At 36.4% G+C, this 12,610-nt stretch overlaps 1 protein-coding gene across 1 annotated transcript; it reads left to right on the top strand.

Annotated features, from left to right (window-relative positions):
* The first annotated feature begins 395 nt into the window (after nucleotides 1–395).
* LOC127080344 (uncharacterized) lies at nucleotides 396–1,580 on the top strand. The gene has a single exon (XM_051020673.1). It carries the CDS (start codon nucleotides 396–398, stop codon nucleotides 1,578–1,580), a length of 1,185 nt encoding a protein of 394 aa, XP_050876630.1.
* Nucleotides 1,581–12,610: the final 11,030 nt, after the last annotated feature.

Here is a 12,610-nt window from a genome sequence, read left to right as displayed (position 1 = left end):
AAGTAAGGAAGTTTTCATGAATCAAAAAGGTTATGATCAGAAGCAATCTTATCGATTTGTCTTCCTGATTCTGAATAGTCGCTGCATTAAATGGTTGTCTTGTCGTTTGATTTCATGTGGTTCTTAGTGGCGACAACTGTCCCACTTTTTGAGCATGCATGATGAAAGCGTGACAAATTGGGTTTAACAATTCTTGGAATTAGGTCTAAACTCTTACGCTTCCCCCTATGATTGTGTATTCCTTTTTTGTCATTATTGCAAAATTTTCTATATAAACCAATTTCACTCACATTTTCACACTATGCGCACATCTCTCCCACACTTTAAGTTTTCAAACCTTAAAATAACCCTTTTCTCTCTGCAATTGTTCTTCATCTTCATCTTCTTCAAATTAAATGGCTGATCAACAACAACAATCTCTAAGCTCCTCAAAGGCAATTGAAAGCAACACCATGTTGGAAGGGATTCCTGAGTTAACCCTTCATACTCCAATCAATGAGTTAACAATGTTATGTGAAACCATTGTTGATTTCAAAAACCTAAACGATAACATTTTTGATTTCACTGAAACTTTGAATGTTCAAGGCCGGAACACCTTCTTCGAGAGACTCACAAACACAGTTTACCCTGTGTTAGTAAAGCAGTTTTGGGTTCATGCAACTACTAAGAAGGAAACCATCACTTCCTATGTCATGAATAGGAAAATAATCATTACTGAGAAGTCGATAGCTGATCTCATTACTCATGATGGTAAAGGGAAGAGGATTCGCAGTGCTAAGATTATTGCTAAGAGAGATGTTGTCATTTCTCATGTCATCTTCAAGGAAGAAACCAACTTCGCTGATGAAAAGGGTCCTCGTGATAAGGATTTAACAAGGAACCTAAGAGTTTGGTTCAAGATTATTTTAGGTTGCATTCACCACAGACCAAGTACAAATAGTTCTAACTACATCAACACACGTTATAAATTCATGTTATTTCTTCTGGAGAAGGGTGTCAAGCCGGGACTCCTATCACTTTTGTTTAAGTTCATGAGGGATTCTATCAGAAAATCCAGAACTGGTGGCTTATCCAAGAAGTCTAAGAGAAAATTCGTTCCGATCAGCATATTAATTTTTGATATCGTTGTAGAAATTGGCTTGATGGATGACCTTCTGGTCAATGGTTTGATAGAAGAGCTGGTGAAGGATGATGGTAAAGTCTTTTGGGGGAAGAATCTGAAGAGTATGGGTCTTATATCCATATTTCAAAGGCCAGATGTCATTCTGACTAAGGATGATATGTGTGGTACAAGAAATCCCATTGATAACTACCCTATATTCATCAAAATTGACCCTCTACAAGTTCTGATGGCTTATTTGGAAAGTTGTCTGAAGGACAAAATTGAACCGTTGGTGGATCCTTTTAACCTTCTAGAAACTTACCCTGGTGTTCATGGAAAAATAAAGAAGGATTTCATAGGCGAAGGATCTTCTAGGGCTCAGAAGAAGAAGATTACTATCTTTCAGGATGAAGATGAGGTGCCTCTAAGTGAGCGCCAAAAGAAAATGATGTTGAAGGGTACTTTTGGAGTCGTCTAGTCTTCAAGAGTTTCTGGTAAGCTTCCTTCTGGCAGCATTCCTTTAAATTCTGATTCAATCTCTTCTGAAAGGATCTTACCAATCCCTCCTCCATCTCAATCCTCTATGTATGAACCAATCCCAATTCCACCACCAGAATCAAACCCACCAATATCAACCCCAGTCATAGAAATTCCACCACCAATATCAAATCCCATAATAGAAACTCCTGTTACAGGAAGTCCCATCACATAAACTCCTTTAGTTTTTGCTCCTATTTTAGAACAACAACAGATGCCACCACCATCATCTCCTCCACAATTGCAAATTTCACCCATCTCACCACCACAAAATGTTAATGCTCCATAACCAACTAATCCAAATTTTACAACACCTAGAACATATCCCACAAGAAGTGTTTCTGACGAACACGTTTCTGATGGCACTCCTAAGGAATGTTCGATTTTGAACCAGAAATCACCTCACCTGAATCACCTCCTGTTATTCAACCAACACATCCTTCTGTTTTTGGTCCTGACTTTAATGAGTCCATAATCAACCTCACAATAAAATACCCAAAACTACCAACAAAATCCTCCATGACTTTTGTAAGGTTTTGAAGGATTTTGAATCTGAATCTAAGAGCCATTTGGAGAAAGTAATGACTATCATTCGTTCTTCTACAAATCCTGTTGTAAGTGATTCAGCATGGGAAGCTTATAGAAGCTGGATGAACTCCAAGATTTCCAAGATGAAGGATCTTGGGTACACTCTTGCTGAAAGCAAATTCTGTTATGGGTTCGTGCCCTTAATGGTACTGTGGAAGCTAAGAAATTCCCAATTATGCCTTCCTGCTCCAGAAATCAAGGAAGCCTCTCCATAAGTTATGGAAGAAGAAGAAGTTTCTCCGGAAATAGAGATTGTTCAACACATTGAGTCTTCTCCAGAGCCTGCTTCTACTTCTGACGCTCAAGACTCTGTTATGGAAGAAGCTCCTACTTAGATATTCGTCTTAGAAGCTTCTGCCTCTCAGCCTATTATGGTTTCTCTTCTGAGGATAATCGAGTAGATCAAGGCTGATAATGCAAAGGTCAATGAGCGTCTGGATGAGAAAGATCTCATGTTCCAACTGATTCTCTCAAGGCTTCCTCCTCCTCCTCCACCTCCACCCCAGAACCCTTAGTTTTTATTTTTTTTACATTCTTGAAAGTTTTCTTTTGCTGTACCATGCATTTCCTGTTGGAATTTTAATCAATTAAAAATGTTTTATTTCTCTTTATTTATTTATTGTCTTTTATCTTTTTTATTGATGAAAAAGGGGGAGAAAGACATAACATTCTAAAGGGGAAGAATTAGAGTTTATATTTTGATATCTAATTTCCTTAAGTAAAAACCAAACATTGTTTAATGCTTCTGCTAACAAATACTTTGAAAAAGAGTTTGTTAAGTGTTTTCTACAAGGTTATTTTCTCAAGAATTAGAATGGTTATGAATATGATATTTCTGATAAGAGAGTTTTTATTCTAAAGTAATCTGACTTGAAAATTCAAGGTTCAAATAAGAAAACCTGCTCCTTTAAAGGCTTCTGAAGTGAAGCCTATGAGAAGGATGATGTTATTAACCAGTGTTCTGGACAACATCAACTAACTTTTGAAGATAAACTAGATTCTGACTGAATATTCACTCCGGTACTTCAAAAAGGTTAATTAAGAAAGTGTTCTTTCATTTTGATTTCATCTTTATAGGATTATACATATCAGGGGGAGCTTTGTGCTTATGTAAGATGTATCCTTTTGTGATTACCCTGTACAAAGTTGTTCATCAAAATACATGTTTTGTCATCATAAAAAAGGGGGATATTATTAGAACAAGACTTGGTTCTTCATCTATACCTTGAGTTTTGATGATAACAATATTGTATTTATGTGAGAATAGTTTTGGTACCCTAATGGTTTGTTATCGTGTAGTTTTAACAACCAGTTCTGATTCTGATCATACGATGTGCAACATCATAAGTTTCTGAACTATGTGCCTCTAAATCCGCTTCTACGCAAAGTATTAGAAGTTCTAAAAGACGTCATTATTGCTGTTGCGATGTTCTTTATGCTTATGAGTTGTTTCACTTATTAGAAGCTTCTGAGGAGACTCTATGTCGCTGTTGCAATATTCTCTCAGTTCGTGTATCTGGACGTGACTCCGATAACCAAAATTCTGAAGAATGGAAAGCTTATGAAGTTGTGTTATGAAGCTGAAGATTCTGAAGATCTCAAACCATACAATTGAAGTTATCAAGGTTCTGACTGAGGATTCTGAAGATACTGAAGACCACAAGCCAAATTATTGACGTTGTCAAGGTTCTGACCCAAGGTTCTGAAGTTTCTAAATCCAGCTCTCTACTTCTTCACTTCATCTTTCAATCATCTTTCATCAGAAGCCAATGAATTTGAAGATAAGATCAAAAAGGGAACGTGATCAAATAGTACATGGTACAAATCGAACAACCTTTTCACTACCCGATTTCATGGGCAAGGACAGTACTATATATCACACCTGTCACTTAATTTGTGGGTGAAAGGACATTATGCAATATCTATTCTTTCCCATCCAACAGTTGACAGTCCCTGAAAGGAGCTTTCCCTATTTTCCCCTCCAACGGTCACATGTTTATGCTATATAAGCATGCATTGGAGACTTGAAGAAAACGCTTATTACACAAGTATTTTGACAAGCTATTTTTTCTTTGTGAAAAGCTATCATTCTTTGTATACAGTTTTTTTTAAGTGTTTGTTATTCATTTGTGTAAAATATGCTTGGGTAGAAGCATCTTGTAACACACAAAATATTCTTCAAACTATTTGTTTGAGTCCTTAAGGAGGTTATCCTTGAGAAGACAAAGACATTTATCCTTGAGAAAACTAAGAAGATTATTATTTGTGTTTAATGTAATATGTTGATTATAGTGGATAAATCCTTCTGTATAAGGAAAAATCACCTTGGCGGTTGGACTGGATTAGCTTTGAGTTCCAGCGAACCAGGATGAAAATCATTGTGTTTTATCTCTTTGTTATTAACTTGTTAGTGGTGTTTTTATTTTGAAAAAACTTTTGCTTGTAAAACCCAATTCAAACCTCCCTTTTTTGTGTTTTCACACCTTCATTTGGCATCAGAGCTCCAGTTCTGATTGTGATGAAAAGTTTTATCAACATCTCACAGTGTTTAGTGCCGACTCAGTTTTGTGAGAAACAATGTGTAGCGGTAAATTCATGATCATCAAGCTATGGATAAGCTAGACATTAAATAACAAGAGTCGCCACCGCGCTTTTATTGTTTCCAAGGGAAAAGGGAAAAAATACGAACGAAACCCAAGAATAACAAGTTTTCAATCAAAACTAATAAAATGCCAGAGATTACAGGTAAGGGAGTTGGTTACACAGAGGGAAGGTGTTAGCATCCAAAGTGTCCTAGGTACTCCTAGGGAGCCCTTTCTTGTGTGCATATGTATTTTTTGTACGAATTGATGTTTACAAACAAATAGAATGGGGGGATGAGAAAAGAATTCATTAATTATGTTTTTGTGTTTTACAAGATCTTCAGACTTGTTCCTACGTACCAACATAGAAATGAGGGATTAAAACCTCGTAGTTCGTGGTATCAATTTCAAAGTGGGTACATTGCTTTTAACGAAAATTTAAGCTTGAAAGGCACAAAGGCCTAAAATGGTTTGAATGAGTTAGTTCTTTTTGGATTTTGAAAATTTTAAGTCAAGTATGGTTAAGTCTATTTACAAGTTTGATTAAGAAAATGAGTTTGAAAATGCAATGGCATAAGGCCAAACTTTCTAGTTTGCAAAAATGGTCAAAGTTTAGAAATCAACAAACACAAGAAAATAATATATTTAAAAGGAGGGAGAGATTTTAAAATTAAAGAAATGGGGAGGAGATGAAGAGACTAATCCTAAGCACAAATTTAAAAGTTGAGAGTTGAAAAGATCTGACCAATGAGCTGCAATCCAATAGACAAGAATGTCATATAGAAACCCAAATTTCCCTTGGACTTTAGAATCAAGCAACAAACAATGCATAAAATATCAATTTGAAGATCAAGGCATCAAATAAAGATATCCACATCCAAGCTTAGCAATTCCATGATCTTATTCAAATTTGCCCATGTAGCAGATGAATTCCACAAGTCACAGGTTTCAAAGTAACAACTTCACAATAATCATGTTGCAGATGAACTCAAATAGGTCTTCAATGATGTATCAGATGAAGTTTCAAATTACGAGAAGTTGGTTACATGAAAGTTGGCATTGACCAAGTCCTTTGCATAGGGAGTGTTGCCTAAATTCTAAGTCCAATTGTCCCAGATCAAACCAACAGTTCACACAAGATATTTTTTAAGGTTTTTGTTCTTATTATGTACATTAATGGTCAAAGATCACACAATCAAACACAAGCAAAATACATCACAAAGTATGGTCCAAGTGGACAAAGTGAAAATGACATTAACATAAACAATTAGAATGGTATGAATAATGACAAATGAATAAGGCTTAAAATTAAATTGCATTGAAAATAAAGGACTTGAAATTAAATGTTAGTTGTTAATAAGTTAGAAGTTAGTATTGCTTTTGCTTTTTTTGTTTAAGTCATTCTTTGGAGAACACTCAACCCACTTATAACAAGCATGGATCCTTGAACCAAGACATCTTCCAAAGGAAGGAAAAAAGGCCAAGTTTCCACACAATATCATGAAAGCGGGGAGACTTACAATCTCACTAACTAGAATGCTATGCCTTTTGTGTCAAAATTTAGCGCTATGTTAAGCAATCATAATTGGACTGATGTAGAAGTCATATCTATTTGAGGTCGGGCAATATAATTTTGGTGTTAATGCATGTTAGAGACATAGTATAGTGGACTATGCTCATGAAACATACCACACACAAAAAGAATATGCAAAAGTGGTGGCCTAATCTCATCCATACTCATGTTGATTTTGCAATCAACTAGCCTTAGGATATAGAGATATCATAGGACCATGACATGAATGCATAAAGAAGGGGAATGAGATGAAGAGGGAGGGGAAGTGGATCAAACTCAAATTGGACAAAGGAGGACTTTTACCAAATTAAGATCATTCATTCATTTTGGGAGATGGAATGTAAATTCCATCAATCCCCTAAATCCAATGATCTTAACCTAGCAAAGTCAAGTCAACCTTGACCAAGGCCCAACAACACAAGTCAAACTTACAATAATCAATCAAAATGGCTCAACACAATTATTTGGCATTTATTCAATTAAAAATACTAAAAATAATGCATTGATTTAAATATGGTTGGTCAAATTCCTAAAACCTCTTCAAAACACCAAAGAAATAGCCATGAGATTTATTATAGGTCAAACAAGGTCAAATGACCTTGGAGAAAAATTTCCAGCATTTTTGGAAACTTAAAAGTATTTTTAAACAATTAAAAATAATCAAAAAATCAATTAAATCATGAAAAATATTAATAATGATCCAAAAAATAATTTTAATTCAGAATATGAAAGAGGATTTTATTTAAATTTTTTTGGTGAAACTCTCATATTTTTTGGATCAATATTAAAATTAATATGAATTAATGAAAATGAAAGGAATAAAATGAAAATCAGAAATTATAAAAAAACGTGGACTACTTGATCTCCCTCATTAATTGAGGTGGTAAATCAAGTGGTTACAAACGCGCGTTCAATGATGGAACTCAGTCAGTGTGCCACACAAGTGGTAATCAGAACCAACACTTGTGATTAAAACAATTTGAAAAGGATCAATTGTTATGAATCGTGTCACCTCACTGCCGGAGCCAAAGGCCGATCACCTTCTCAAGCGAACCTCTCCGGACCGGTTCAATCATCACCATGACTAAAATAAAAAAGAGGACATGATCTGAAAGAGAAAATGGCGTATAGCATGAATCTGACCTCAATTTTAACTAACTCCAAATATATAGAAAGATAGGAGGAGTTGAATTTTGAGGTGTGTCAACTGAGTTTCTTTGATTTGACCTCAAAGAAACTCAATCTTCTTGCCTACATTGGTAGGACTTCAGACAACCAAAGATCCAAGAGAATTGAGTAGGAATCGAAGAGAAGAAAAAATATGGAAAATACCTTCAATGTTGTGCTGAACTTGGTATCTCTTGCTTCAATTCACGTTTGATCTTGCTCCAATAGCTTGCATAAGTGGTTTAGGATTGGTACAAAGCTTTGGAGCCTGGAGTTTTTGAATCTCCAAACAGTGAGATTCAAACTCAATTTTCAAGTGAAAATTATCAGGTTTTCCTTTGAACTGTGAGGGTTTGAAGAGGGGAAGCAAAGCTGGCGCGCCAGGATCCTAAAAAATGAGCTCAGGGGGTCTCTACTTATAGCAAATCGAAGTGTTATTTGCACACTTGAAATTTCTTCCAAAATTGGCAATGTCATGTTCATGCTTGCATGGGCGTGTACATGCCCATGAAGCAATGCACTAAGGTACGGATTCAACTGTGCTGAAATCTGAATGAAGCTTCATTGGCAAGGCAAAGTGAAATGGTCATTTGATGTTTTGATTTTGCTAATTGATGCAGGCCTGCTAACACCATACGCAACCCTAGCAAACCTAATCCAAAATGAATGAATTAGAACTATTTAGAAAGCTTAGATCAAGAGGAACAACTCTTATGTTGAGAACTTTTCCATTTGGGACTTGGATCATGATGAATTTTGAGGTGGAAGTTTGGAAATTTCAACATGTTGAAAATTTTTCTAAGTGTCAAGTCATATACTTCAATATTCCATCTTGCTTAATTTTTTATGTGAGCTCCAAATGAGAAAAGTGTCTTCATAAAAGTTGTAAATATTTCAAAGACCTTCAAAATTGTCAGCAATTTGACATCATTTGGATTTATAATAAGAGAGTTATGCATTTTTGAAGTTTAGGAAAATCACTTGTTCAATGGTATTGGTCAAAAATGACCTATAATGTATCCTCATATCACATGCTCATAAAAGTTAATTTAGCTTTCACTCCAAACATCAAAGTTTAAGTAGACATTTTGAATTTGATTTTGCAACTTGTAAATCTTTCATATCATAAAAATTGAGCAAGTTATGGCCTTGGGAAGTTGACTTTCAAATTAGGGTTTAGACAAAATGACCTATAATGTTTCAACATAAAAAATGCTTTTCCAAGCAAAACTAGCTCTAGACCTTAACATGAAAGTTGTTTGGAATGTCATTTAGAATAACATTGCTTTTGGAATAAGTTTCATAGGATGAAAATTGTAGGAGATAGGGTCTAGGGAGACCCAGTTTTGATAAGATGAATTCATCTAGCCAACCACCATTAACCAACTTGCTAACTTGCAATTCTCTTGACTTTTTAGGCTCATGGTAGATCATATATGCATAAGATGATGAATTTTGAAGTGCCCCCTTGAGAAATTTGATCAATTGACGAGGAAGCTTGTTGAAGAAGTTACTCAAGATACCCAAACAAACTAGGGTTTCCAAGGCAAACCAACTCCAAACTCTTGAAGAAATCTTGATCAAAATAACAGGCAAAGATCATTGGGACTCATATATGATGCTTAGAGACATTGTGGATCATTCCTTGGTTGTGCTCTTAACCATGAGGGTCTTAGACCCTAGATATGAACTTCATAGATCAATGGGGATCATGCCCTACCTACAAAAGAGTTAGACAAATGCAAAGACATATTTTTGGTATTTTGGTTAGTAAAACGATAATATACAAGTATGATACAATCACATGGTGCTTGGTGATCTCTCCCAAAACAAACCCAATGAAAGAGGGGTAAGGAGGATGCCAATGTGTGATCCCAATGCTAGTGCATATGATGAAATTGCATGAGGGATCTTACGGTCAAAATTGGGGTCTTACAGCTGCCCCTATTTAAGGATATTTTAACTGAGGAGGTGAAGGTGAAAATCTTCATATTGACTCAGTAGAATGAGCTTAAATAATAACATATATAAACAAATTTTGGTCCCTAAGAGACCTCATGATGCATATGATATGAATGTAAAAGCAAATTCTCTATGGGGAAATGTTGCCACAAAGGAAAAGAAATCAGAGCGACCGAAAGTCCGCAGGAGTACAATGCATTCCGTAAGAAAAGATCACTGGGGAAACAGAGACTCTGGGGGGAATGAAAGGGTTATGCATAGGCCAGGCTATGACTTAAAGACTGCTGGGAGACAAGAGGAATTCCATAAAAAATGGAAAGACTCAGGAGGGGAAACAAAAACATCTGCAGGGAAAACGAGTAGATCAGGATAAAATTGAAATACTTGAATCATGCAAGAAAAGTGATTTCACTAAGGAAATGCACACTCAACTCAATTGGGGAAGAAATGGACTTCAACATAGGAGGAGTAGAAATTTATTATCCACTACTGGTTACTGGGTAAGTAGATAATAAAGATCTGACAAATAAGACATCCGTCATCGATTAGGATGAACATATCAAGGATGACTCATTGGGAATCGCCAAGAGGGTGTATTCATTACCGGTTATTGGGTAAGAATAGCCTTGCTGGGGAAAACTGCAGAAATAGGAATTACAACTACCAGTTACTGGGCAGAAGACCAAAGATGAGAATATCTGTCACCGATTACGGTGAACATATCAAGGATAGACTCAAAGGAAATAAAATCCGTCATCGGTTAAGATGAACATATCAAGGATAAACTTGTATTGGGATGTCAAGGAGGATATCCATCATCGGTTAGGATGAACATATCAAGGATAAACCAATTGAACATAAAGTAGGAATTACATCTATCGAATGCTGGATAGAATACCATCAAAGAGAAAATCTGTCATCGATTAGGATGAACATATCAAGGATAGACTCTGTAAGGAGAGAAATAGGAATTATATCTATCAGTTACTGGATAGAATACCAAAGAGAAAATATCCGTCACCGGTTAAAGTGAACATATCAAGGATATACTCTGCAAAGGGGAGTAAAGCAGGATTTACAACTATCGGTTACTGGGCAGAAGACCACAAAGAGAAGAAAACCCGTCATCGATTAGAATGAACATATCAAGGATTAACCCTCCGGGGTGGCAAAATAGGGATTACAACTACCTTTTTACTGGGTAGAATACCAAAGATGAGAGTATCCGTCGTCGGTTAGGACGGACATATCAAGGATAAACTTACAACAGGGGAAGAAAATATCTGTCATCGGTTAGGATGAAGATATCAAGGATAGACTTCTTGGGGAAACATAAAATGAATCCGCTGGGGACTCCACTGGGGAGAAAACAGGGGTACTTTTGCCGGGTATTGGGCAAGAAGTAACAAACTGCAAACCAAGAATAATCTTACGAGTTACTGGGTAATAAACTCTTAGGGGACCCAAAACATCTATCTAGGTAGGATCTAGAAAGAAATGGTCAATCAAGACTCGACCCAATGAGGATATAACTCAAGGGTAGTGATTCCATCCAGATAATCAACTGGGGAGGAAACTGAAATACTAATCATCCACGAGGAAATAACTCAGTGGGGAAAGAAGAAAGGTTAAAATCTTTCTGCTTAGGGGGTTGACACTCTATATTTGAGGGAGGACATACACCAAACTCGTATGGGGATAAAGTACCTCCAAAACAGAGAAAAAATCACAAGAATGAGTCAACAAATGTGATGATGCAACCATGAAATTATACGAGTGTATATGTATATGTATATGTATATATGATGATTATGCTGACAAAACAATTGCAAAGGATACAAAGGTGTTGCAGAATTTGAATCATTGATATAATTCTCGGTCAATCCACAAAAGAGGGAACAACTGCTGGAGAGAAGAGAGATCAGCGTCCCAAAGGCCCAAACCTAGCCGGGGAGAAGGAGATCTGCTGAGAATGGCCTTTATCGAGTCTACGGGAAATTTTAGGTCAACACCATATCAAATGGGGGACAACCATGCAGAGGATAAACACAAATAGCTGCTCAGAAACCAGGAGAAAACTCTGATTGGGAGTGAATCTGATGGTGACTAGTGGGGAAACCAAAGTTCTGCCGAAATCATGTAAATTGCCGTAACGAAATGTCCGCACTTAGCTGGGAACTCGGCTGGGGAATAAGCACTACGTCGGGTGATGAACAATGTTGTCGGGGATGAAAGAGGAATTGCGCCTACTGCTTGGGGAGAACCAATACTGCTCCACACTTAGGGCTTACTACTTTCGAACCACTGTTGATATTCCTTTTAAATGAAATCAATTGTTTAAAATTACTGCTTTTATATGTTTAAGAAAACATGCTTTGATTAAAACTTTAATTTTCAAAAATGATCATGATGAAATTTAAAACTATTTGGCTGAAATAAATAAGAATATAAACAATTGGATAAAAGCTCAACTTTATTTAATAGAATGGTAGTTTGTAAATGACAAGACTCCATAGATCTTTACAAAGTTGAAAATGGTAATTTACATGGACAAGGGTTACATTGAATACAAATGACCACTAATCCTTCCACCAACTCTTGATGTCCACTGTGCTCTTGGCCGCTACTGGGGATGATGAATCACTGTCGACCGTTGTGCTCAACAAAGTCTCCAAATCTGAAGATCAGCAGGATGCAAATACTTGCCATAATCCATAATTTTTGCATAAGTTTCCCCCAGATGGGGTACTCAATTTATCGGGATAATTCTTTTCTATTTTTATGTCTCTAACTTTTGCCCGGATCACCCTTTTGGGTTTTCAATCCACCGAGATGCTCATTTTTGCCTAAGCCGCCCTTTCGGGTTTTCAACTTAGCGAGTTTTTCTTTTTCTTTTTTAGGCGAAGTATTTCTTGACTGCATCTGCGTTCACAAGACGAGTGAACTCTTCACCATCCATAGTTGTAAGAATCAAAACACCGCCTGAAAAGGCTCTTTTACCAACATATGGGCCTTCATAATTAGGATTCCATTTGCCCCTAGAATCTGGTTTGAAAGACAAGATCTTCTTGAGCACAAGGTCACGTTCTCTGAATACAT

The sequence above is a fragment of the Lathyrus oleraceus genome, chromosome 5 (assembly GCF_024323335.1).
Source record: "Lathyrus oleraceus cultivar Zhongwan6 chromosome 5, CAAS_Psat_ZW6_1.0, whole genome shotgun sequence".
NCBI classification, from domain to species: Eukaryota; Viridiplantae; Streptophyta; class Magnoliopsida; order Fabales; family Fabaceae; genus Lathyrus; species Lathyrus oleraceus.
Note: the sequence above shows the minus strand (reverse complement) of the source record. Positions and strands in the feature narration are given on the sequence as shown.

Coding starts and splice junctions, on each gene's coding strand:
- LOC127080344 (XM_051020673.1), top strand. CDS start 396: ATGGCTGATCAACAACAACAATCTCTAAGCTCCTCAAAGGCAATTGAA.